General features: G+C 44.2%; 2 protein-coding genes across 8 annotated transcripts in view; one reads left to right on the plus strand and one right to left on the minus strand.

Annotated features, from left to right (window-relative positions):
• LOC119441917 (uncharacterized) overlaps window positions 1–13,915 on the minus strand; it is a 34,069-nt gene extending 20,154 nt beyond the window's left edge. For 3 of the 7 annotated variants that reach the window (XM_049661731.1, XM_049661736.1, XM_049661737.1), the window contains exons 1-3: window positions 13,781–13,915; window positions 12,317–12,417; window positions 9,119–9,227 (exon numbers count right to left, since the gene is read on the minus strand). In XM_049661731.1, the coding sequence (XP_049517688.1) occupies window positions 9,119–9,227; window positions 12,317–12,391 (184 nt within the window). In that variant the 5' untranslated portion in view covers window positions 12,392–12,417; window positions 13,781–13,915. The other 4 variants (XM_049661735.1, XM_049661734.1, XM_049661732.1 and 1 more) reach the window with 4 other exon arrangements.
• A 213-nt stretch (window positions 13,916–14,128) lies between these two features.
• Window positions 14,129–27,938, plus strand: part of LOC119441919 (DNA polymerase alpha catalytic subunit) — a 123,207-nt gene continuing 109,397 nt past the window's right edge. The window contains exons 1-10 of the mRNA XM_037706583.2: window positions 14,129–14,239; window positions 14,299–14,408; window positions 14,533–14,629; window positions 14,900–14,980; window positions 15,061–15,173; window positions 16,738–16,877; window positions 17,882–18,117; window positions 18,626–18,788; window positions 22,828–22,979; window positions 26,574–26,686. Of these exons, the coding sequence (XP_037562511.1) occupies window positions 14,224–14,239; window positions 14,299–14,408; window positions 14,533–14,629; window positions 14,900–14,980; window positions 15,061–15,173; window positions 16,738–16,877; window positions 17,882–18,117; window positions 18,626–18,788; window positions 22,828–22,979; window positions 26,574–26,686 (1,221 nt within the window). The 5' untranslated portion in view covers window positions 14,129–14,223. The remainder of the gene's footprint in view (window positions 14,240–14,298; window positions 14,409–14,532; window positions 14,630–14,899; window positions 14,981–15,060; window positions 15,174–16,737; window positions 16,878–17,881; window positions 18,118–18,625; window positions 18,789–22,827; window positions 22,980–26,573; window positions 26,687–27,938) is intronic.

Raw genomic sequence — 27,938 nt, forward strand, 5'->3', positions numbered from 1 at the left:
AGCGCTGCAAATGCCATGGCTCGAGTCTGAGGTTAAGTTTGTTGTGCTCAAAAAACAATTAGCTGCTCGCTCACTGTGGTTACACAGCACAATCGTGAAAACTGAACGGTTTTGCAGTAGGGGCTTTCCATGATCACTGGGCAATTTTTTGCCTCTGATGTGTGCAGCCGTGAAGTTTGCAAAAGAGTTTTTTGGTGCACCGTTGTCAACGACACTGCTAATTCTATGGTTCGAGTGTCGATATTCACGCACCGTCGCGTTCACGCAATTGAAAAATGTCTAGGAACAATATTCAATGACCCTACTACGCATTTAGACCGTTTGCCTAAAGTCGAATGGTGCGAATCGAGCATGACCGGCTCGAGAAAATCGCCAGGGAAACACCAGCTTGCGCTGACCCGCCATGTTGACAGCATAGGCCGCTCGATGAAACGCACGAGGTGCAGCCTGCCACATCACCTGAACCGGCGTGAGGCGCCTAGTTCTCCGCGCCACTGCAACAGCATCACTGCTCCGCGACAGGCGCGCGGTTGGGAGCATTCGCTTGGCTGCGTCCGCATGCTTCGCACAACGGCCACGCTTTGCATTTACATTTTATTGACGCGAGAGTTGTGCTTTTTGTTTCCAAAATATAAATTGAAATCTCAACACTGCCTGCAAGGATATGAATATACAAAGGAGTCGGTATAAGGCCGCTAATACGCTCACATGGGTCCGAGCTGCGCACCTTTGCCGCTGGTTTAGAGCCATGTGACCAGCATTCAAGAGAACTGGCAAGTGTTTTATGGAGCGGCAATACTTCTGATACAGCGGGAGCTTTTGATGAATGTGTTGATTTACTTGCCTCGTTTGATATGCTTATTTGCTTGTCAGGAAAAAAAAAACGTAAAATGAAACTTCTTACAAATGCGTGCATAATCACATAGGTTTGGAAAACAATTTTCTGCTAGATTTCTTTAGTTTCACCTTTCTAGAAAAATGGGGTAGGTAGCAGTTTATAACGGATCGTACATTCAGCCATATTGCTGACGTGTAGCATTTTTATGTGAAGACGATGCAGTGAAAAGAAGTTGTTCAGCATGAATACAGCAATTGTAATGGTGGAAAGAAAAAAAAAATGTGGTTGATCCCTCTTATATAGGAATCGGTATAGAACACGAAAGTGAAACGTGTCTTCACAGAAGTAGTGTAATGTTTATTGCACATTGATATATAATGTCTATTGGTGTTTTGTGGCTAAAGCGCCCTTAGGCGTTGATGCACCCACGCTGACGCCTGGTGGCACGTCTCCTCCATCACGACTACCAACGTCGATGACCATGAGCAACCGTCGTGCATATGGAAGCTGCACTACGCTGCACACGCTAGCACAACGCGAAAGACGAAGCACGTAACTGACACACTAATACAACGCGCAGGACAAAGCACGTAACTGAATCGTCACCGAGTCAAATCAGCGCGTACAGCGCGTCGTAATTGCAGCCTCCGCGATCAACTTCAGAAACATTTTCAGAGCTAATTGCGGAGGCCACGCTCCGCTGTGCTGAGTACGGTGAACGCCACCTAGGTGGCGTTGGTAGTGCTTCTTGATGCCAGCGTTCCTTCGAATGCTGGCATCGAGGCGTCGTAGTATAGTGCCTAGAATATACTTACTAGTGTGCCGACCGCGGGCTTTCCGGTGGCACGGAGAATGATGCCTTCCAACGGCGGCCACCAGACGGCGATAGCCGTACGGACCGTGCTATGCCGAGCGGCGTCTCTAGCCAACGCGCGCGTGTGCGACAGACGCCAATGGGCTGCCCCAGCCCGTTTCGCTTTGCGGAACGTTGGTTGAGGTGCAAAGTGTAATCGAAAGAATATGATTTCGTTTCACTTACAAACGATCGTACGCACAGTTATCATTATAACGCTACACGCTACCGGGTGTTCCTGCGAAAAATACCAATAAATAAATATGTGGTTTCCGAAGAAGTGTAACTTTTTTTCCACAGTAAACTATTATATGCGAGACAGGTCCACAAATGCTAAATTCACACCAAGTTGTATCTAATTACCATAAGTTAAATTAATTACCATAAATGACAGTAATTAAACAGGGCACATTTTCATGGGCGAAACACCGTCGACTAATTTTGAACGAGCGCTCAATGTAGCAATTATTAAAGTGTTTCTCACAAGCGACAGCCGCCAGAGTTAGCCTTCTATCTGCCCTCTTATATTCTTCTCCCACTCGGCAAAACGTTCTGGCCAGTCAGCAGGCGCGCTGAATAATGAGACTTGCTCGTTGTTTGAGCGGTATCCAGTTGTACAATATGGGACAAAACGGGTGCTGTCTTTACGCCTCGTTTTCTGCGACATCTCGGTTCCGTCCGTGAACAGACACAAGTGCGAACCACGCGCTCAGAAAAGAAACCCAGCAATGACATGCGGAGGCACCACATGCTACTTGCTCGAAAGCTACAACGCGCCGCAACCGACTGCGCTTACGAACGCGCATCCAAAGTGCATCCGAAGCGCAAGCGACGCGCGATGCGCCGCTCGGTTAGCACGGTCCCAAACAGTGTCGCCGTCTGGTGGCCTCCGGCGGAAGGCATCACCGGCGGTGCCAGCGTCTCCCATTAGAAACGCCCGGCGGTCGGCACACTAGTAAGTATATTCTAGGCACTATAGTCGTAGTGCTGAGACCACCGAAGCGTTCACTGTCGGTGCGCGTTAGTGTCATAATGCAGTACTTCTCTTTTCTGCTCGTAGGCGGCGGCACCGCCCCGAGCAAGAGCGCGGGTACACGGAGGAGTGTTAGATATATAAGGCGCGTCTGTGTAGCTCTCTGCAAATGCGTTTGTGGCGCAATGGGTTAAACGCTCGGCGATCTATCGTCGCGGACCGAGAGGTCGTGGGTTCGATTTCCGAATTTTTCATGTTTGTGGAACTTTTTCTTCTGGTTTCTTTCTTTGTATTATGTTCGTGTACATTGTAAGCTGACGTATTTCCGTGACGGAAATACGTCACTGAAGTCTTGGTGGACCCCGGCATAAAACACTTTCGTGTTAAAAAAAGAAAGTCTAGGGAGGGAGATTGTTATTTTCATTTTCTTTTCATGATGTGAAGACATGGAAAAGCACCTCGTTCAACAGCTTTCAAGTCGTACTACCTTCAGTGACAGAGGCTTGTAGATGTGTTTTAACCACTCCACAGTTGCATTCAGGTCCCCGCCCAGTTCACCAGTAGTGGCTGTAACAATTTGCTTAGAAACACCTTCCATAGTTCCTCAGTATGGCCGCCGGTAAAGTGAAGCGAACACACCAGTTAAAAACCTGTCACTCGGCTCCCAAATGCTTCCTTTGCCACTTGTCCCTGTCGCGAAATGTTTTTCAGCCATGCTTTACGGCATTCTACTTCGCACGAAAACTCGGGGTACCAGATTACTGGATCTTTTCTTGCGTTAGTAGCACACAGCGGCATGCCACAGTTGTGTGGCATAGGCGCCACATGCAACACCATAAGGACCTAGACATTTTTATACTACCACTAGTGCGGACAAAAAGTGTGCAAGCAAGACGTGAAATCTCTCCAACGTGCACAGAGAAATCGTTCCATACTGATTCGCGGTGCCTTCCCGGAGGGAGAGCAGTCCCACAGCAGTAAACAGCTGGGCGCACTCCGCACTCACTTGGTACCCGTTACTAGGCGGTCATCGGTCGTGGGTTTGGTACTTTTGTGGCCTGTTCTGTGCCTGCATTAGACTAATTCGTCGGCAATCTGACACTGCATGCACAAAAGGGTCGCTGGTGTTCGTCGGCGGCGATGTTTCTGCTCGCCACTTTGCTCTATGTGGGTCAAGCCCTTCGTGCGGTTCGAGTAATGCAGCTTAAAATGCATGCGTTCGGGTCGGGACTGGACTAAATTTTGAATAAAGCGATATTCCGAGTAAAGCGATTACGTTATAATGAGGAATTACTGTATTTACTGAACTCATAGCTTTATATTCAAGTGTACTACAGTATAGACCACTTAAAACGTAACCGTGTATAGTGCAGAACTGGCTACAACGCGGCCTTTCCCAACTCCCGTTTACCCTCCCATAGAACTCCATGTATACGCATGCCGCTTACCGTGCAGCCGCGCGAGACGAAATACCGGTTATAATGCAGCTTTCGCGGGAAAATCTCGCTGACAAGGGCGGCAGAGAGCACGCTTTTCAACAAGGTGCGTGCTCCCGGCCGGCGTATGCATTATTCAATGCAATCAAACTCTTGTTAATTCTGACTTATTTGGCCGCACATCGGTTAATTCGGACTACTGTCGGAGCTCGGTGAGCAAGGAGAGCCGCAAATGTGCGACGCAATAGAGCAAAAAGGGCGCTAGCGTCTAACCCAAACGAAGCGGTGGAGTGCGCATCGCCACAGCCATCAGTTGAAATCGTACGTGGATGACAGCAACGCCGGAATGCTTCGAGTCTATTTACCGCCGCGCATAAAACCGCGTTGGCCACGGGCTTTCGTAACTGCGTAGTCGTCATCCACGATCGCGTCGATAGCGGCCGCGGTTTTCTCCGCAGCGGTTGTGGCGAACAGTAGTTTCGTTTTTACTCAGTACGCGCGTCAGCCGCGTGCCTGAACAACTGCGTAGTCGCCATCGATGATCGCATAGATAGCAACCGCAGTTTGGACTGCCCCCTCCCCCTCAGTTGTTGCAGCGAATGGTAGTTAATTCGTCCCGACTCGGTGTGTACGTCGGGCGCGCATTCTAAGGGGCGCGTGCCTTCAGCACGGCAAAGTCGCCGTTCATAATCGCGTCGATAGCGGTCACGGTTTTTTCCGCAGCGATTGCAACAAACAGTTGTTTCGTTTTGACTCAGTGCAAAGCTGTCAAACTTAAAGAGCACCGGCTACATCGCGATTATATTTTCGCCAGCTCACTGGCGAAAACATAATCACGATGTGCGCGCGATAGTATAAAGCGTGTCTACATACTTTGTCTACATCTTTGCATACGTGCAGGGCTTGAAAATCGGTGTTTTGGTTATAGTGCAGTACCGCTTATAGTGCAGATATTCGCAACTCCGGCGACTTACGTTATAAGCAGTCTACAGTGTAGATTAAATTACATTCCAACGACCCACGAACAATGTGTTAAGGGCCGGCCACACTAGCGAAAAAACAAGCGTTCGCACCAGCACCGGCAAAAAGCGTGCCACAAAAGCTGCAACCAGGTTTTTTGTGCCGCGGGAGGGGTTGGTCCTGAACTGATATAAATTGTAGTGTGCCGCAGCGACACACGAGCCACGAGCGAAGGAGACCAATGAGAGCTGCCCCTTCAGTGACATCTGCGCAGGACACTGGTATCATGCGAACCCGCCTGACCGCTATTTTCGTACTCACGTCTAGCGTTAGCCGGACCACTTGTTTCGTAGCATCGTCTGCTCGTGTCAGACTTTGCTCGCCCTTGTCTTGGTTGTTTTTTCAGGCTAGATTTTCATGCGGTCACGTGACTGAATGAAGCACCCGCCCTTGTACGACAGTCGTATCGCTCGTTGTGTCACGCTGCTCTTCAGTGTTCCTTTGTTTTTCTCACTCTCGTACTACCGCCTCCATCTCGTAGTTCTTGGCCTCGTGGTGCCATGACCTCCGTGGCTATGTCAACGAAAGGCAAGACGCTGATTTTGTAAGAAAAACTAGATATCATCTGCAAGTTCGAAGAAAACCCAAAGAAGAAGCGTGTGGATCTGGCAAGAGAACTTGGTTTGCCAATTTCAACACTGAACACCGTCATTGGCAAGCGTCAACAGATTCACAGAAATGTGCAAGTCTTTGGTGCTGGTGCAAATCAAACAAGTGCAAAGCATGGACAAATGAAAGAAGTCCTCCTGACTTGGTTTAAGGAGGTGAGAGCAGCAGGTGTTAACATCGACGGCAAAGCTTCACGAGAGAAGGCCGATGACATTGCACTGTCCTTGGGTATCGAAGGCTTCCTTGCCTTTGATGGGAGGCTCAGTGATACGATTGGCCGAGACCATTTTGGAGCAGCTTCTTGGAGCAACCAAAAGTGAGCTTTGGAGCAGAAAAGCGAGCTTTTGGAGCATCTCAATGCTTATTCTAAATGGAAAAATTTCTTTTGAGAGAAGCAATTAAGAGAGCTTACAGAAGGAGGAAGCCAAATTTAACGGGAAACAAGCCCATTTTTACCAAGAATCATTTAGCTCAACATAAAGTTATAGCGCTAAAACATGCGAATCCCATGCATGATGACGAAGTAATGATGATGGCGGTGTGATGACATGGCATCATGACAATGGAATGACAACTGTATGAAGACAATGGTGTGACGAAAATTAGATGATGAAGCTGGGATGACAATAATACAACCACTACAACATCACGATGATAGTATGACCACAAACCTCTCTAACCTCTGCTTTAGCTTTCCAGTTTGCAGGAGGCTGGGCGATAAAATGGCGGGCTGGGCGATAAAATGGCGGGAACTGTAGAACTGCACATGGAGATAGGAATTTGGGGAATTCGGCTATGGAAGAGCTTTAGGAGTGTGCAATGCGCGCTTGCTAAGCTACACGCGCAGAAAACAGCAAAATGGCAGCAGTGCAAGGAAGAGAAACAAGCTCAGTAGCATGCGCGACGAGGTGTCCCCGTTTAGCAAAATTTTCAGCCGTCATGTGCCCACTTGACGAAACCACAGGAAAGTTGCATCGCAAAAAGGCTTTGCTGTATCAAAAGAAGGCTTTTCCATAAAGCGTTATTAAGAAAGTTGTGTGCTCTCACCTCCTAAGCGCCATTTCAGCAATGGCCATAGCCAGCATCTTCTAGGCACGTAGTAGCCTGACTCTTGCACCCATGTTTTCCTTCCTCCATGTGCACACATGGCGAGTGCGTGTGATAAATGATGTCGCTTGTTAGGTAAGTCTGTTTTTTTAAGTAGCAGAAAACACTTTTTAGAGCAGCTTTGGAGCACATTATCGAAAATGTAGCCGGATGTAGCAGGATTCGCCTTTTGTGGCAGTTGGAGCAGCAATCACATCACTGGTGGCTGCATCGGTTTAAGGCATGACACAAGTCTACTAGAGAGTTTCCAGCGTAGGGAAGAAGGTCAACACAGCGATCGTATCAGACTGGGTATCGACTTTGCCAAAGCCAGTATCGACCACAGGATGTTTTCAATGCTGACGAAATGGGTGTCTTCATCAACCTCCAGCCTGAGAAAAGTCTTGGCATGAAGGAACGAGACATGCCAAGGCGGAAAGAAGAGCAAGGAAAGGGTGACAGTGCTTTTCTGTGTCAATGCTGACGGAAACGAGAAGCTGAAGCTTACAGTTATTGCCACATTCTGGAAGCCTCAATGTTTCTCGCGTAATCCAGGCCTTCCAGTCACATACAAAGCCAACAAGAAGGTGTGGATGACTGGTGCTTTTTTACTGAATTTCTGACATTGCTGGATGCCAAGATGTTTGCTAAAAACAAAGTCTTCTGTTTCTTGATAACTGTGCCACGCACCAAGTTGATGTCGGCAGGCTACGAAACGTTACGGAGATTTTTTTACCACCTAACACCACAGTCCACTTGCAGCCCCTCAATGCAGGCATTATTAGAATTGTCAAATTTCATTTCCGAAACTTGCTGTTGCAGTGGCTTTTGGCCAAGATCCAGCAGGACAGCAACTTGAAGAGTGACCTTCTCGACGGCATTCACTTTTTGGCGATGTCGTGGGATCATTTCAAACCGGAATGCATTGTTAACTGCTTTAAAAAATATGGATTTTACGGTGCGTGCGAGACACCGACCAACCAAGAAGACGACATTGTGCTTGAGGTCCCGGAATGGGATCACTTGAACGTGGACGGTTCCTCAGAAGAGTTTATGTGTGCGGATGACTATCTGGCGACATGCAAGTTACGCAGTGTGGAAGACATTATTGCACAGGCAACCACGTAAGATGCCGACCACCAAGATAACAGCACGGAAGACGGCGGCGATGACAACCAAGATGACAGCACCAAAGGAGGTGGTGACAGCTGCAGCGACCGATGTTCCACTGCTCGCGACGCACTCGCAGCGTTAGACACTCTTTGGGGCTTCATAGCAAATGCTCAGTTGGGTGATGAAACGGCAGCTTCTTTTTTTAACTTCTGAAAGAACTTGTTTACAGACACTGAAAAAAAAGAAAGGTCAGCAAAAACTGGCGAGCTATTTTAAGGTTGCAGAAAAAAAGTGTGTTGGCTGTAGTTCGTGTGATGTCGAGTGATGCTGCTCTGCACAATGAGCATGTTATGTGGAGCAGTATCGCTCGACGATACAGGATGCTTTGCTAGCGAGTTTGCCACCAAGTAAGCCGGTTTTCTTACTTTTTTGGGGCTTGCTTTGGATAATACGATTTTTCGATGATACGTTGTATTTTCCAGTTCCCGCGAAGATCGTATCAACGAGATTCCACTGTACCAAGCACGAAAGATTGCAGAGAACATGAAGGTTGAGTGAAGCATATTGTGCACTCTGCTGTTGTGCCCAAATTTATTAATGCACAGTTTGAAATAAATTTTCAGAATATACCAGATAATTTTAGTGGTATACTCGTGCACAGAGTACAACATGGCAGGTAACTTTTGTGGCTCTCAAGCATACTTGCCTAATGTGCGATTATGTGCACACAATTCATCTTTAGGCTAGCAATCTTCCACATTCATCCCTTCTAATTTTTAGAAAAGCATGACCACACCAGCAAGACTTATATTCATAATTTTCATAGCATTTACCAATTCCTGAAAACTGAATTGATTTATGGAGTTCAACATCGCATAGCCACATAGTGACTATTAAAGTGCTGTAGTGAGAGGGTTCCGGAATAACTGACAGCCCGGTGTTGTTTAATATGCACTCAATGCTTAGTACACGGGTATTTTTCATACCGTCCCCAATTTATTGCAGCTGTAGCAACCGGAAAATGAACCCGTGACCTTGCATTCAGCAGCAGAATGAGGAGGGTCAATTTCTGATACTGCTGCTTACATGTCATGGTACTAACAACATTAAAATTTTATGCCTTTTGAAAAGCACACACAAGAAAACAAAAAAAGACCGAGGAAGAGAAAACTTGAAGCACATAAGCATACCCTGCCCTGATGCTGCCATTTCCTTTGTAATCTTGACAGTGTAGTCACACCTCTCTCGCTCCGCCATAGCCACAGGCTCATCGCTGAACGGAGCTGGTGAGCAGAGTGTCTGCAAAGAATAAATAACACTTAAATTTGACCCTGCTGTAACACCTAAGAACTGCTCGCACTTAAGCAATATTATCGTAAGCTACAGAACATAAACATATCTGAATAGGCAAGAAGCCTGACCTTGAAAGCTGAAAATAATGAATCAGTAGACACATGGATCACATATATATAACTCTCAACAAATTACTTAGGATTTTGCTCAGAAACAGGACATCACAATTAACTGCTACCGCCTAATGCAGTCAACTGGCTATACAGTTCGAAATTCCGGGTTGTTCAAGCAAATTTTAAAATTCTGGTTAGTCTACTACATTTGGAATATTACACTGTGCAGATCTACCAAAACGAGGCTTTCAGTTAATTCAGAAGTTTTGCCTTTCGAAGGGCAGTAAGGTGCCCCAATAATGGCCAACAAAGAAAAATTTATAGGACATGAACCGTCAAAATGAGGTCATGTCGAATGTTCAGGCGTCAATCCGTTCAAGCAAGCCATTATTCAGTTTAGAACCATATCTTACCCAACTTTAGATAATTCTAAAAACATCTATGGTCCTTAGCAATTTTTATCGCTGCTAGTTGACAGCAAGTCGTTTCTACACAAAGATGCTAGCAAATGAATACATGTAATACCTGTTATAATCTTGGAAGCTGAATGTCTACATGTGTGGACTCTCATTAAGTTGTACACGAGTGCACAGGATCACTAAAAATCACTGTGATGAGAAGTTGACAAGGACTTGCTATAACTACATCATAAATTTCCATCTCAGTATTTTTACCTTTGAGCATTCTTGAATAATGAAGCACAGACAACTAAAGTCATTGAGTTTAGCATACAGAACTCCAACAGTGCTAAATGATAAATCCTAAGGACCTGTTTTGGAAAGTGTGTGCGTGTGTGTGCGTCATAAACATGTATCACTAGTAGTTACATACCAGGGAAATCATGAATAAATTGTGTACAAAGCCTACTTCAACTTATTTACATGTAAAACGTATTTGACTTAAATAGTGTGCTGCAATGAGTCCAACTGTATTATGCACAGACGTGAGCAACCTTGTCTAGAACGCCGGAATGGCGACTTCTGGAGCCAGCCAGCGAAGTCAAACGGTAGTTGCTGGGCCCAAACATGCCCAGCACCTACCGTTAAGACGTCGGACCCAGCAGCTAGCGTTAGACGTCGCTGGCTGGCTCCGGAGAGCCCCGGAAGCCGCCGTTCCCAGCGTTTTAGAGAAAACTGCTCACGTCTGTACAATTTGGTCAAATAAATAAGTGTTGAAGACATTGTAGCTCACCAAAACCATTCCGGCAAAACATCACAAAATGCAATAAATAAAATTGCGGAATGCATCAATACTGTACTAAATGGAAAAAATAAAATAAGCATGATTTTATGCAATTAAGGCGCAACCGCATGCACGCAATTTTCGAGCGACAGCGACAAGCAACGGCGACGAGCGACAGGTTTTGCCATTGCGGGGGGCGCTCCGTCGCTGTCGCGTCGCCGGTTTCTGGCCAGCCAGAAAATGTCGCTCGTCGCCCGGAAGTCAGCAAGATGACATCCGCTGGGGACAGCAATTGCGCAACAACATGGCAGCAATTAGTCTGCCTGCTTCGATCTGAATTCGCTCTTGCAACTTGCTCTCTGCTGCAGCAGCAAAAAAATAAATAGTACAATCAGTCATTGCTTTGTCTCATCGCTAGCTGAGGACTAAGTATTGGCGATCTCTTGTCGGTATTATTGAGATCAATTCTTTGTTTTGACGCTGTTAGGCCTGAGACACCACTGAGAGCCGAGAAAGTGTTTTAAGTTTTACTCAACAGATGGCGCCACGGCATTTTGCGCTGGCAGCATGGGACGGATTTCTACTGGGGATGATAGCATATTTAGCTAGATCTAGATAAAACGCTGACCTTTTGATAAAATTGAGATTTCTTTACGCACACACGATAACATTTATTCGCACAACAATGTAAATCCGTCGCTACTCTTTTTCGCGATGTCGCGTTCATGTGGTTGCTCCATGCCGCGACACGACAGCACAACAGGCACACCCTGTCGTGTCACTTGAATATTGCGTGCATGTGGTTGGGCCTTTAGACGTTTTCATTTCAATGCCTTACAGCCATTAATGATACGTTTAGCCTCACGTAAGAAGAAACTGACAAAAAATCAGTACCAACGTCAAGACTTCAACAGAAGCATACTTGGTGACAAGCATGCACGTTTAATTGTCGCAATCAATTAAAACCGTACAAAGTATATATGAAACCAATTCGGACAACCTGAAGAGTTGCTTCCTGCAGCTACTTACTGTATGGGTCATGACCATATGCCTTCTTATGATAGACTCTGTTACACAAAAGTTTGGCACAACATTAAGAGTGGACAATGAGCACAACAGCGTGTCAATAGGAGAAATCACGTGAAAAACGTTATGGAGCACTGCTACACCCATTGGGCATATAAGTATATGTGATTTAGGCATGCACGCAGTACAAAACATTCTACTCACAATGGATGCAAGGAGTAACTAATCCATTTAAATGGGATGATACAGTACTCGACACATTGTCTCCTATGAAACCTGCCAATATCACAAAGCAAAGAGCAATCCCCTGCAGAGGCCAAACTGATGTCAGGTCAGTGCACGACCATAATATGGAGCATATCTCAGATAGTAGTGAGGTGAGGCGGTCCACGCCATCCTCGGCTCATGCCACACATCACCAGCAGCGTGATAACCTACATAGCGTCCGACAAGGCTCCAGAAGTGGCAGGATAATCGTATGCACTGCTCTTATCGTACATTCTGGCTTGCCACAGTTCTTTCAAGCCACAACACAGTTCCTTTAGCAGAAGCATATCCAAGCAGAAGGGAAATGCCATTTCAATAATGATTACAGGACCAGCTCAGGATGCCTGTCGAATGCTGACATACCTGGTTCATTGTTAAACACATCTAACGATCAGACTCTACGAATGCGATATCTGTCAACGTTAGTTTGCTCTTTTCACTTCCTGGCTAAAATAAGACAATGAATGACAGCACCACACCGGAAAAAAAGGAATAAGGGCAACTGACCATGCGTTTTGTGGCAGGTCCATCTAGCGAGACAGCAGTGTCCACACGCGTTCTTTTCCTTTGGGATCCAGACATGCTTGTTTGGAGAGGCTTCCTCAAGCCTGAAATGGCCACGAAAAAGACACAATTTTGCAGTTTTTGACTAAGTAAACGAGGGCAAGTCAGGAGCCTTTTCGACAATCACTACGACAAGCATGTCCATATTTGATACCAGGTGTACAGATGTTGTAGGGAAACTCTAGAAAACAAAGGATGCTAAAAACGAGAAAAATACTTCAGCATCTGCACGAATTAAAATTATTGCGGTTTTGAAATGAAAGTCCAGCGAACCAAGCTCACCACGTGTTTCCCACTTAAGAACTGCCAAACCAAGCAGAAGAGGGCTCTCTGAAGGAACTCCCAAGAACCCCCCCAAAGTTAATCTTATCGCTCTGTAGAAGTTGCGTGCCTGAAGCTCAATTTGAAGGCTCAGATAAGGGAAAGGAACGCTGCTCCTCTCCGCCAAAGAGCACGTCAAGGCAACTGCAGTTTGGGCTGCCAAGCGTGTTGGCAGACAATCAGCTCTTTGCTCGTCTACGAGACACGACGAACAAAGTTCAACAGTCGACGCGAGAAACTCACGTTAAGGCAACAACCAATAGTAGGAGGCCGAGACACTCGAACGAGCTACATGCGTCACGCCGACGACAAGACGCGTAGAAGCCACAGCTTGCGCGCCTGCCAACACTTTCAATCGGCCCGATCAGTTTAGCATAAACGAGCGTTTCCCTTCCCTACTCGTCGTCTTGGCGGCCTCGTCTGGATCGACTGCGACGTGTCCTGACCGCGTGATTGCGCAATGGTCCACGCATGCACAATAAACACCGCACCTGATGAAGGAAAGCCTGGTTCATGACTCAAACATTCCAGCATTGACATATATTCCTCCACCGCAGCTGCCAAATGCAGCAACTAACGCTGCGCGTTAGGGCTTCTCCGAAGCGTGCGAAAGCTCTGCAACACGCCCATATACAACGTTCACGTACCGCGACGACGTCTATGAAGACTCGTGAGAATTGGTTGCTTCGCGACAGTGTGACGAGAAAAGTGACCTAACAGATCGCAACAAATCGCGCAGTGGGTGTCAGGCTATGCGCTGCGAATCAATGCGAGCTCCAAGGAAACCTCATTCATTCAAACACAAGACACCCTCGCTGACCTCGTCCTTGTTTCGTCGCCAATAGAGCCGGTGACTCACAAGAAAGAAAGTATCACTGCACCAAGGTCAACGTCATGCAGGTGAAAGGATTAAAACGTGCCGCAGCTCTGAGTGCGCCGCTAGCATATATAAACATCAAAACTTAGCATTAAATTCTAGTTGAGTGCGAGAAGCTATCTTAAAGCACACTGAGAGTCATGCATTAATGACATAAGGTGTAATAACAGACAAGCACTGAGGCTGCAAAAGAATGCGATGAAACTTACAAAATTAGCTAAGCGAACAACATTCGGAGTGCGCCGAGGGGTAAACGCGCGATTATTTTACGCTCAGGTAAAAATACCGCAGCAGCAAAAGCTGTCGCAGACGTTCCAAACAAATTTGTCACGTGACCGTTTTTGCGCCTCCCCCCCCCCCCCCCCCTCGTCAAGAATTGTCTTGCCTTCAAAAACAAATAAGTTTTGAGTGGCGCTACTAGAGCTCCGAAAACTCGCCCAACAAAAAATACTATTAGTACTTTAAGACAAAGTTTATGAATTTATTAAAAACACATACTGACTGTTTATTAAAAATTTTAAAACTTACGGATATTTGCTTTATCTTTTAGGCGATCGTTGGCGGGCAATCACAGTTCCTGTTTACACTGGTTTCGCGCCAAATTTCTCTCACGCTGCGCTTTCACCGTTTTTGCACCAGGTACGCGTAAAGCATGGAAGATGATTCTGGTAAGTAAATAATTCTTGTGTGATGTGTGCGGGCAAATACAACCAGTCGCCTATTTCAGACTCGTTCGTCAAAAACAGAGCGAAGCGCCAGAGGCCCGATAAAGCAGGCAGGTTTGCCGCGCTCGAGAGACTCAAGCAAGTCAAGCAAGGAACTCGGAGCAAATATGAAGTATGATCGTTCGGCGTTGATAAATTTGCATATTCATTTTGTTCTTCGTCTCTCTTTTTTCTGATACTTTGCTAGTGCCTGGTAGTTATGATTTCTGTTACGTGATTGTTTCTTCTCGCTCCAGCTCAAAGAAGAAACTTCAGTTTATGATGAAGTGGATGAGAACGAATATTCCCGTCTCGTACAAGAACGTCAAGAGAAAGACTGGATCATTGATGACGGTAATTTCATTTCAGAAGCTTATAACTATAAGAGTAGCAGGGATGCTTTTGACGACGTCCGGGGCCGCAGAATTGTTGACTGCTGCCTCGCCGACGTGACAGCCACGGATTTCGTTGGCATCCAAGCAGCTAGCCGCTGGCAAGGATTTAAATGCGCTGGAGCGTTTTTTCAAGTCAATAAACATGATGGTGAAGTGTATCAACGAGGAACATTAACTGCTGGAAGTATAATTCTTCTGTGACTTAATGCGCATTTGTTTCGCTTTCTAGACGGAACTGGTTACGTAGAAGATGGGAGAGAAATTTTTGACGATGACGTTGAAGAAGCGGCGTATGATGCTCCCAAGAAAGGTAGTAATCTGCACTATGTCTAATAGTAGTTACTGAGGGAGCGGCAATATGTTACATAAATACTGTTTCTCTGATTTCAGCCAAAGCGGCCACCAAGAACGCCTACCGGCCTCCAAATGCGAAAAAACCAGGAGAAAAGGCTGGCACCATTGCAGCTATGTTCAGTGCGCAACAGCCAAAGAAGAAAACAGAGGTATTTGTTGCATTGTTCTCATCACTTGTGTTGGACTGATATTAACAGGGTATTATAGATAAATTTGGGAGGTTTACATTATAGCCTATAATGTGTCATGTTTTGCCTACGCAGCAATTATTCTCAAGGAAGAACAACCCCGTCATGAGCTAGCCCTGTGTTGCTCAACACTGAGCTCGAGAAAACAATTTTAAAGCAGCAATTATTATTTACGTGCCACTGAGTTGTCTGATAGAGCTTTAGGTTGATACTCTGTTAGTGTTGCAAGGGACTCTTCAGTCAAGGACGCAACATTGGCCCAATGGCCTGGAGCTTGATGAGCAGAGAGGGCCCAGCCAGAGATGAGCCAACGCAGAATGAAAAACAAGACATTTAATTACATCATTTGGTAAAGAGCTATCAGCTCAACAAGCTGCTCGTGAACAAAAGGCAATGTCTCTCATGCCCAGGAGAGAGGACCTTAGATAAGAGCATGTACAATTGTCATGTCCACTTCCACGCTAGTGCTGTCCTGTGTCAAATGTAGCTCATTCTCTGACAGAAAAAGAGAGAAGGATTTGCACCAGGGCACAAATGCACATGCACACACACACACACACACACAAAAAAAAAAAAGAAGCCAATGCATGCAACCACGCTTGTTCATGTTTGGCCCTAGAAGCACAGGTCTTTCAGCATTTTGAAGCTTTTGAAATGTCCAGGTTGTCCATGCGATAGTTTGAAGCACTTTGCATTGTTCTTGGCCATGTGACCCTAAATCTTTGACACAGAGGTGAGCAGTAACAGTAGCTGTTACTAGTGTAAGGTACATAACAGTAAGGAACTTAACTGCAAGAGCAAGAAAATGAACACAGTTAATCACCAGTTAAAGCAAACAAAGGAGGAATGAATGTAGACATTGTGGATTACATCAGCATGTCAGAGGTTGACCCAAAACATGGACAAATGGCATGGCTTCTGAAGCATAATTTCTGTTTGATTGCAGCTACAGCTTTCAAAGCTTAAAAATGCCAATACTAATGTGAATGCACATTACCACTGATCTCCTGAATTCAAGCCACCATACAGCCTCAACTGCATCGGGGCACAATGGAAGGAAATGGGAATGAAAAGCATTGTGCCTCCTAGTAATGCCCCCAGGCCTGCATAAACCATCTGATAGTGTGCATAGCTAAGGAGTAAGTGAAGCATGCCTGCACAAGTACCAGACCCAGGCTTGCAATTTATGGCCTCTAGGGGAAGCTACTTCAACTGCGTTAAAATTCATTTTCAAATTTGTGAGCAAGTCTCATGCAAATACAGTAAATGCACTGTACATACTAATTCTGTAATTCTACGCATACTAATTCTTGATTTATTTTGAAAAAGTGATTATGGGCCACGAGGGGCTTTTAGATGCCATTGCATTGACTTCATGAGGCTTTTGTATATGTGCCAATATGTTTAATATAATTATTATTTGATGTGCTTACTGAACAAGTAGCACAGGCATGTTAAGCATAATCATGCTGTTTCAGTTGCTGTTCTTGTGCACACTAACTTTCAGTTGCACTTTCATTTCCAGAAAAACATTACCGTGAATGATGATGAGCTTATCAACAGCATTTTTAATTCTGTGACAAGCACAAGTAGTATGGAAACTTCACCAGCGGCCCATTCCTTCCGGCCAAAAGATAAGGTTGTACAGCAACCCTCACTATCAAGGTATTACCCTGCTTCCTTTTGCTCAAATGTCTAGGAAAAAAAGTGTTTCTCTAATCTTATTGGCGAATCTCATTTCTTCCAGTGTTCTCGCTTCTGTTCCTCCTTTTCTTTTTTGTTGTGTAAGCTGCCAATAACATAGCCTTACTATGTTATGAAATGCAGAGAGCCGACAAGTCTGAGTTACATTTATCATGCTTAACATAACTTTTAAGCCATTTCAAGGCTAGTATATGTACCATGACGTATACATATAGCCCGACAGCTACCTAATAAAATGTTATTACACTTTTCACTCACTCCACTTTCAGCAGTTTATTACCCATAAACTAATAATACCCATAAACATAATATTTAAGCCAATGGAAGATGGATGAGATTTTTTTTTTTTTTTCTCATTCTATTTTGTCCTTGGCCTCAGTGGCAGTTTCATTGTATTTTGTGGGAATGCAAGCGTAAAGTAGTTGAGTATTTCGTCTGCTTCCTGTGTTGTTCATGCTTGGTTCCAGCACTGTTTTTTGCCGTGCAACCAAACACAGCCTTTGCTCTGCTAATATTTGCCAGCAGCAGTGAGCAAGGTTCTTGCTCACTGCTGCCAGAAATGCTTGGGAAGTTTTTTGCAACAATTCTATTATTGAGTCTTCGTTATTAGTCAATCTGGAAAAAAAAAGGAATTAGGGGAACTACAAATATTGAGCAGCCCTTGCAACAGGTTAAAAAGCTTATTTTGCTATAGACCATCCCCATGTGCATGCTATTCTTTGTTTGAATGACCATTGACCTCTTGACAGCTTCACCCAATGAGGTTCCTGTTTGTTCACTATTCTGCTCACAAATTGAATAAATTTTTAATTGGATCAATGAAATCAAGCAGAGAGTCAGCCTGAATAAACTTATGTTACCATGAGTACCTATTTTGTTGCAATAAATCAAAGCATTGAAATCTACTATGCACACACAAATAAGTGGTCTTGATGCATTTCCTCTGTAATCTTTGCATTGTGTAGGTCACCACTCAACCCATTCGCCAAGGATAAACCCAAGAGCCAGCCTTTGAGGGAATCCATGAAGCCACGTGCCATCAATTATGAGAATGCCAACACCAGCAGCTACACGGAACTAAAGAAACCCCGTGTCAAGGAGGAGCCAGTCGATATAGATGAGTTTTACAGTGAAGATGTCATGCAGGACAGCCCACACATTGATGAGGATTCCCCTGCTGATGCAGCAGTCAAGCATGAAGGTAAATGAGATTGCCGTAGTAGCTTTTTACATCATCTCTCCTGTCTATCTCTCTTCCTTTTTCTGTATTGTTCACTGGCAACTGCTCTAAAAAAAGATGGCAAATCTTATTTAAGGGGAGATGCTACTCAGAAAAACTCTTCTTTAAATATTTGTGACATCTCAACGAAACTTTCACCATTTACAGAGTTTTAGCTCCTATTTTCAAATCTGCTTTTAGTTTTTTGATAGCTTATTTGGATAATTTTTTGCATGCCATGCATTCGTAAAAACAATGCATTTTTGTGCAAGCTTAGGCCATAACAGTGAGTACAAAAAAGCACAACAAAATAGCTCATATTGCTACTAACCAAGTCGAATAGTCTCTGTCCACATGTGTCAGCACTGGTTTGTGCGCTGTCATCTCTTCGTTCAGCCGTCTAAACTTTCCATGAGTACAATTTGTACTGTCAACCAGAAAGAACTGGTGCAGCTTCTCACTGGTATTCTATATCTGCCTTTCCTTCTAGGCTATCCAACTGAGGAAGACTTGTCATGTTTTGCTGATGAAGGGGATGACGACTTCCGGGCAGAATTTGAAAGTGAAGCTGTCAAGACAGAAACCAAAGTTAGCCTCAAAGAAGAGGCTAAGATTACCATCAAGCAAGATGCAGCGAAGGAGGTTAAGAATAGGTGATTATAATTTTTTTTTTTTTCACATCTATCTTATTATTCTGCAGGTGCCATATCTAAAAAACATCCACAGATTTAAAGGCTGTACTGCCACTAATTTGACGTCAGATGGCGTGTGTTCAGAGCTATGTTAACATAAAGTCTGCATAGGGGTCTTTTCTGATGCACTTTCTGTGCAAGTTCAGCGTGTGCAGCATTTTAGTCCTTGATTTGACAGTGCCAAGCACACAGCGTGCAACATGTTCAATTCAGAAGCCAGCTCTGCATGAGTTGATGGCTCTTCCGCTCTGGCTACTTTGTAAGTGCAGGTGTCGTGCAAATTAATTACTGCAAACTCTGGCATGGCGCTGCTCTTTTTGGTTAGTGGTTTGCAAACGGAAATGTCTCCCCCTTTTAGATTACAACTAGGGGCGTGCGAATATTCGAAACTTTCGAATAACGAATCGAATACTGTCCTTTTCGATTCGGTATTCGAATCGAATAGTCACTATTCATATGCGAATATTTTTCAAATACTTTTCGAATATTTCAGGACGTCAAGCGCACCCTATTAAACATAAAATTGGAGCAAAAGTACGTTAAATTTTCACCCTCGCGGGCATAGTATATAGACGTAAAACATGAGAACTTGCGTAATAGAGCAGGCTATGTCATTTAGGTAGCCATACTTTACAGGCTTACAGCGATCATTCGCACTCTCTGAACAGTCCTGTGCATGCGGAGAAACTACTTGTTTGCTCCTAATGCTCCATTTGTGCTTTTAATAAACAATGCTTCATAGCATGCTATATAATGACAGAAATGTGCTAACTTTTAAAATACTAGGATGTGAACATTGTTTTATAATAATCGTGACAATGGCTGTTCATTATTCAAAAGCTTTTCGATATTCGATTCAATTCGCTTCTGGCACTATTCGTTTCGGATTCGATTCGGTCTCAAAAGTCACTATTCACACACCGCTAATTACAACACTCAGTTTAGCTTGCATGAGGATGCGAATTAACAGCTTGAAGCCTAGACAGTTTTCGGGGAACATCGTTAAAGGAATCTGCATGCTAAGCCCCTTTAGTTCAAATGGTTTCTTGGAGGCTGAATGTCCTGAAAAGAAAATGTGCATAGCCATCATGTAGTGTTGTCAATGGCAGACTGTAGTGACGATGGGAAAAGAAGGACTGCACTCTTATGTGCACCTTTGTTAAGAAGGCTTAAATGCATGCAGCAGGCATTACAGCTAATCATCAATGCCTTTTTCTCTTTTAATATTTGCAAACATCATGATGCTTACAGGTGCTGCTTCATGCTTGCATATCACAAACTCGTCGGGCACCGCACACAGCACACTTGGGGATTGATTCACACGAAGCGTCATGTGTACTTAAGCATTTCTTTTATTTCAAACTTCAGATAACTCATACCGGTTTTATATATTTCTCAGGACTAAATTTACCATAATATTTCGAGTCATCGCACTCCCTTCTTCCTTCATTCAGGCCATAATTCATCAGAAAATGGGGAAGGGAGGGTGTGACAGCAAAGCACATGATGTGTCTGCTACTGTATAGGCTTCTAGAATAGTGGGGCACAAATAATAAGCTATCATCACACTTTGATATAAAATTGAAGTAATATCAGAGTTTTTTGTGCTAAATTATATAATGTAACTTCCACGTGACATCTAGTGGAGGTTTCTAGGTTTAAGGCACACTCACAGAGCCGAGACGCCGGCTCATCGAATCGCCCTGCTGGCAACTCGGGGGAGGCCACTAGAAATGAGAAAAAAAACTAATTTGAAGCAGCTAACAAATCCAAGGACTGCTTGCAGAATTTGGACTCTTTCCAGCTATTACAAGGAGTTGGAGTGACCATTCGATGACCTAGCACCGACTGCATCTGGAATGATCAGGAGCCACCGTATTTGAGCAGCCACACCAACCTCCAATCTTCAGTGGGTGTCCCTTTGAAGACCCTGAGGATTGGCTGGAGCAGTTCGAACGAGTAGCCAAGTTCAACAGCTTGGCAGATGACAACAAGCTTCGGAATGTTTGCTTTTCCCTTAAAAACGCGACAGATACCTGGTCCAAGAACAAGGAATCGATGTTGATCACTTAGCAGCCTTTTAAGGTTGGCACCAAACTTGTAGATTGTTCGTTAGGAAAGCGCTGAATTTCTTCTGCAGGCCGAGACTCGGCACATAACAAAACAGTCACCATGTTCATCAGAGATCACGCAATTTTTTCGACAAGCTGACCCTGCCATGTCTGGGAAGATCAGTCATCTGATAAAAGGCAAATGTGAAAAGCTCTTGACATTACTAATGCAGAAACCACCAATCACTGTCATGGAGTTCGACACAAAGGCAGTAATATTAATTGAAAATGCGCTGAACCTCCGCACAAAGCAATGTGATTGCCATCAGAATTCTCTTAACGTAAGTCAATGTAATCAAAATGATTAAGCGCTAACTATTTTTAAGAGTTTGTCCCAGCTGTTCTCGAGTAGCTGCAAAAAAAAAGTTTTCCTTGCGACCAATCCTCAGGTCTCCTCACTATGGAACATCATTTGAAAAGATATGCAATGGGTCTTGGGCACATTGTAGCGGGCACAGCCAGCAGCCCTGCTGATTTCACCATTACCAGCATCGCAAGTTACACTGTAGACTGAAGTAGCACATAACAGAGTGTTTTGTGCCATTTGACATTATGAGTTCTTTACACCTGTCCCTTGTGTCTGCAATCTATAGAACCAATTGTAGGAGAGCCAATGTTTGGCAGACACTTTACCACCAACCGCTTTGTGTCCACTGCGGGGAAACAAGCCATATGTTTTGCACTTACTCGTACCAACAAATTGATTTGCGTGGCATTCCATGTAGTGGGCCATGCCCCTTCTCAGGTTAACCATGACCTACCTGTAAGAGGCTCAAGATTCATCTTCGAGTTGTTTCAGGTTGCCATTACCATTCTACCACCTGTTGACATCATTGCATCCACGTATGATAGCATCATACGTCTGGAAGTCACTGCCTTTAAGATGTATTTTTTGCCAAATAAATGCCAATATAGATTTGAAAGAGAGAAACGAAGAGGGAAACAAGATCAAAGTGTAGTATCTGTTCTTATCAGCTTAATATCTAGATTTGAAAGAATATCTCACTGGTCTAAAGCTATCTTGCATTGTTCTTTAATGTCCGTCTAGTGAGCACTGCAGTGACACAAGAGGCTATAGCTTACGCTTTCTTCCTTTCTCACCTCTGGCGTAGTAATGTACACTGAAGCAGGAAGCACTTATAGGGACACAAAAGATAAAAATTATTTCAGCTGTATCGGTAAATTGGCCAACTACTACAATACTAAAAAAAATCCACTTCTACCGCAAGAAAAGGCTTAATAAGCCAGAAAAGGGTGCAACACAAAAGACTAGTGGCGACATAAAGTCTTGAAGTTCCCACGCCAGTTCACCACGATGTCATAGATTTTGACGCACTGATAATTTGGAAAGGAATAGCACTGATAATTTGTTATTGGTCAACATGGATAAGTTTGCATTCTAAGAGAGTCAAGGACATTACTTATCAAGTTTCAATAACTTTTACTGGACTACAATGGCCCCAATACGAAAAAAAGTACTTTGAAATCTATGATGTCACATTGATGTACTGGTGCTGGGGGTTTCAGCGCGAAATTTTAGAAATCGCACTTTGTCCATCATTTTCTCTTCTAATAGTAGTTACCCTATTACAGTCAAACCTCAATATAATGAGCCTCGATTTAACAAAATTCACGATGTAAGGAACTATGTTTATTTCCCCATCTCAATTCTATTAAATTACCAAAACCTAAATATAACGAAGTTTTTCGCTGCAAGTACAACTTCATTATAGGTTTGACTGTATCACGAAATTAATTAAAATACAGTTTTGGGAAAATACAGTCTAAACTGATTTATAGTGTTCCTCTCTAGTGGTTCCTTAACTTTCATAAGTGATCCATCTGTGCAGAGCAATATTTCTACTACATGTGTTTCTTGTCTTTTTCAGCTTCCCTCAGTGGAATGGTCTGCATGAAAGTGAAGTTGTGCCAACTGCTGAGGTTTGCCTGGATGGTTTACCTGTAGTACAAAATGAAGAGGGTGAAAGTGTAGTGCAGTTCTTCTGGCTGGATGCTTTTGAGGACTACTTCAAAAATCCAGGTAAATTAGGTGAAACATTAAGGGCTCAGTGCTCCCACTCCCGCGCCAAATGTGCCAGATTGCGCCATACGAGAATTCCTGTGCCATCCTGATAAAAATATGATCTTGCGCCGAAGTGTGCCAAAATTAGCGCCTGCGCATTACGTGTGTGGCCCAGTGGCCCGCAGACGTGCATAGTGCGCATGACTAAAGTGGCTTCATAAATTGAACGACGACCGTGATAATTCGGGCTCGATGGGGACTGCCTAAAAGTCCAAATTGGGAGTCTGATCCAAATTAGCCAGAAAATAACTGAATATATTCCACCAGTGGCTAAAAAATCCATTATTCTCGGTTGACCACTTTTGGGAATATGTTCACTTTCACGGGATTTCGCGTCACTAGCGTCAGCGTCTGCATACTTGGTAGTGTACCAGGAACGCTATCATCCGTCGACGTGTCCAGTGCTAGTCACGCGAAATGTCGTAAAAGTGAAGCATCCCAAAAAGTAATCGTCCAAAAATAAAGCCGAAGTTTGTCAACACGGTCCTGCGGTGCATGTACGCTTGCCTACGTGCACGTATCAGTCCGTATCTGTACCACTGTTATGCTGTCGCTGCAAAAAGACGAAAGTACAATTCATGCATGCACCGAATCTTCAACCTTTGGCAACAGGACCGCGATATTGTAGCAATGCCTTTTCTGCTGCCACTCCTTGCGCTTGCGTTATATGGTATCAGCCGACAGATAACGGTGGATGATAAGGGTGGCATGTAGAATCGAGCGAAATGCATCGCTACAAATTGCCACGCAGGAATCGACCGCGCTATCATAGCCGAATGACGGCAGTTTTCTTCTTTTTTTTGGGGGATACAGTCACTGTCCTTGTCGGCGGAGACATCGAAGGTGTAGTCGGCGCCGCTTAAACAACTTAAGTCGCCGCGACCGTGTCGCTAGTGAACACGTCAATGTATAAACGCTGGACGCGCGGAGCCAACCCGAACGCACACCCGAATGGCTTGCCGGAGTTCGCTTGCCGGAGTTCGCTTGCCCAACGGTTTGGCCGCGGTTGGTGCTGGATTAACTAGGCTTCGCAAGTTTCGGTTTCCAGGAGGTGTCGGCAACATGGCCGACCACTATGCTGCGGCGATGCCAGCGACGTATCAACGCCAAAATATTGCTATTTCCGCTCAACTCGGTGGTCAAATTAAAACGCAGTCGTGCAGGTGGAGTCCGAAATATATAGAATGGCGTACCTTAAGGTGTCCGAACTTTCGGTCATACTTATACTTCAAATTTATGGGCCAGTGATGGTGCCTCAAGGTAGTCCGAATAATTGAGCTTGTTTGAATTAGTGGTGTCGAAATAATTGGTTGACGCCAGTTGTGAATCGGCCAGTTGCTGAACAGAAGCTTCAGCATTACGAGGAAAACAGACCGTTGAAAAGTACTTGGTGTCGTCTGAAGCAATGACTGAACATTACGAGGGGCTCATCAAGGCTTGCCTGGCTCAGAAAAGCATTGATGACATTGAGTCTGGCCAGGCGTTTCTGACTCATGTATTTAGAGGCAGAGCAACATTGATTTACAGCAAGCAAATACTTTCTGGAATAATGCTTGTCAATTTTAAGTGTTTGAAATAGCTTAGGATGTGTCCAGCAGCTGGCATTTATTAGCTCCAAAGTGCTCCAATATCTGAATCTGGATGCTCCAAACTGCTCTAAAATTAAGATTTTGCTGCTCCAAAAATTGCTGCAAATCTCAGTTCGTCAGTGGCATCACTGAGGGCTTGTTCCGCACACTAATTTTTGTTTCTGTAGGCTCCTGCTTAGCTCAATACTGAATACCATATTTATCAGATTGTAGCGTGCCCCCGAATCTAACGCACACCCAATTTTCGCGGGCTTAAAGTAAGAAAAAGAAAATGTGCACCTGAATGTACAGTAAAACCTCGTTACAAGAGACACTCAAAGGACCCGGGCAACATGTCTCTTGTAACCAAAAATTCTAAAAGCACTGAGGAGTCGGACTAGATCACTTTACTGTACATCAGCATCAAAGTTTGTTTAAACACATCTACAGGAAATTGCTCAGGATGGCTTAAAGAAGTCATTCATAGTACTTTGTTCTTTAGTGACTGCAGGTTGTACTAGCTTCCTTCCCAACTTCTGGAGGTTGGGAAGGAAGCCGCTACCTGGAGCCACTTCTGGAGCCACTACCTAGGCAACGCTAGGCCTAGCTGCTTCGATGTTCGCTACCAAGCTTCTTGCTCTTCAGGGCTGTGTTTTTTTTTAAATCTGCCACTGTTAGCAATGGTGCGGAACTCCGCCTTTGTAATCCTAGCCAATGGCTTCGAAGCTCGAAAAGCACGGAGCATTGCATAATGCCGGTTCCCGAAAGTCAACTTCACCTCAATACAGCAATGTTACACGGTGAAGCCTACTTTAAGTATTACGGTGAAGCATACCAAGAGTGGAAAGGGGCAATTGTCACGGGACACAGTATGTTTCCCTTAATTATACATGTGTGCACCCGCCGTCGTCTATCGCAATACGAGCTCCGATATGCCTAATAAGTGGACTCCCAGGCCTTTATAGCTTTTTCAGACGTACCTATGGCAATTTATTTTTATTTTATTTTATTCAATACTACCGGCCGCCTTTTGGTAGCCAAGGCAGGAGTGGGTACATGGGATTAACAAGCTCTCAGTCCATCAGGAGAACAACAAGAATAACAATTACAGCAGAAAGAAAACACATAGGCACACAGTAAAGTTTTTGTGGAGCAAATCAGGAATAAACAAAACAAGAAATTAACACGTTACATTCAAATCCGAAAATAAAGCATCAAAAGCATACCAGTGAAAAATAAAACTGAGCACACAAAACTTATTGACTAGAACTGATTGCAGAAAAAAAATGCATTGGGTGATGATAAGGTGGCCACGTTGTAAGGCAACTTGTTCCAGTCGGCTATCGTTCTTGGAAAGGAGGACACCTTGTATGCATTGGTTCTGCACTGAGGCATTACAATTGTTTTATCGTGTTTATGCTGATGGAAATGGTTTATGTCAGCAAAGTTTGACGTTGCAGCAATGGAAATGCACACAGTTAAGACCAGAATACCCGAAGCCTCCAAACAGTATGAGCAAACCGGCAAAGGTCACCATGTGTTTTGTTCCCCTAATTTTCTTTTATGTGATGTAGCTAATAAAGCAGGGCATATAACTTACCCCTTAGTGCTTTGATGTGCTAAAAATAATTAAATAATGTATACATTGACGCATTCCACGTGGTATTGTCAACATGATACTGGCAATTGCCTGTCTTTCATGCAAAAACCAAGGTGCCAGTGCTTGTGGCGACCATCGTGGCACTTGTCGCAGCATCTGTGACACATATGTTGCTTTGTCGCTTTATGGCTGTGTCACCGCGATGTATTAGTGTAGAAGATAAAGATTTGATTTGTTCTAGTCAGTTTTTGTCTTGTTTGCCTTTTATATTGTTCCCTGTAAAGGGTTCTTAAAGGTAAAATAAATTATGACAAAGCTACTTCTTTTTTTTCTTTGCCCTGCGCCAATGTCCTTGTCCTTTTTTTTTTTTCTTTTTTTTTTCAGGCACAGTTCACATGTTTGGAAAAGTTAGAATTCCGGATTCCAAAGCACATGTCAGCTGTTGTGTCACCGTTCGAAACATTCCTAGAAGATTGTTCTTGTTACCCAAAGAATCAGTGAGTCTCTTTGCCAACCAAACCTTGTTTTAAGCTAACTTTAATAACAAGAAATACATTCACACCCTGACTTAACAAAAACAGAGTCGCAGCTAGAAACATTATTAAATTGAGGTTCTAATGTTTACCAGTGCAAGTAGTGTTGTGTACTTAACAGTTCTGTCAGCTAACTTGACATTTTAAATGGTGTGCATAAAGATTTAAATGACTGCCTTTAAGTACCACTCTATTATGGATTGGGTGATAGTAATTACATGAATAAAGTGTTTAGGCTTAGTTTGTGTAGAAACACAAACAGAAAACTTGGTCAAAGCAGTCTGCCACAGCTTGAACTTGTTGGTTTCAGTGCTTATGGTGCACCAAGGTATCTTTGTCAGAGGGTATTATTTATTTGATGTGAAGTAATCCATGATAACAGCGATCAGCTATAAAGAATTTAATTTAAGAAGGTGATTTGAATATTTTTTAGTTACAAACGACAGAAGTTTGTTTCAACTTATTGAATTCTGGCCTTCGGCAACCTGGAAATATGAATTGTCCTGGAATTTTTCGTCGGATGTTCTGAAGAACCCTGATTAGAAAAAAACCTGTGGACGTCTTTAATGTATCTTCGGTTTATTCGCACATGTCCTAGGACGTGGTCTTGTTGACATGCTCTAGTTTCGCTAAATTCTTTTTGAAGCGAAAGCTTCATTAGGCTACCTTGGGCAGCCATCGGTGACTCGACAGTTCTCACCTTCAGAGCTAGAGGTCAAACCACAAGAGAGCATTAAGGCGCATTTATAGTCCGACATTATCGGTGTGTGTGTGTGTGTGTGTGCGCGTGCATGCAGGCGAGTGTCATCAGACGCCGGGCGCGGCGGAGCACATTGATCGCGCGTCCGGTTATGTTGGCGGTGCCAGTGCGTCGAACCATCGGTTGAACTATAGCCGCTGTTCTTGCCAACGTGACATAACGTGTGCGTGTGTTCACGCTACGTCGGACTATATTTAGGCCTTTAATGAGCCCTGAAAGGAAACATTGCTGCCGTTGCCCGAGTAGAGTTGGGGCCGGGCTGCGAGTTGCAACCAAGTCTCACTACTTTACTGATCACCGCAGTGTCTTCATAGGCATAAAAGAAAATGATGAATAAGCACTGTATTCATTGCAAACACGTCTGTATATCATTGCGAAACCACACCTCAGCCACAGCTCAACAATAAGCCTAGCCAGGGCATTGAAGCTTTCCCTATCAACCAGAGTTAACCAAAG

This window comes from Dermacentor silvarum, chromosome 2, assembly GCF_013339745.2.
Source record: "Dermacentor silvarum isolate Dsil-2018 chromosome 2, BIME_Dsil_1.4, whole genome shotgun sequence".
NCBI classification, from domain to species: Eukaryota; Metazoa; Arthropoda; class Arachnida; order Ixodida; family Ixodidae; genus Dermacentor; species Dermacentor silvarum.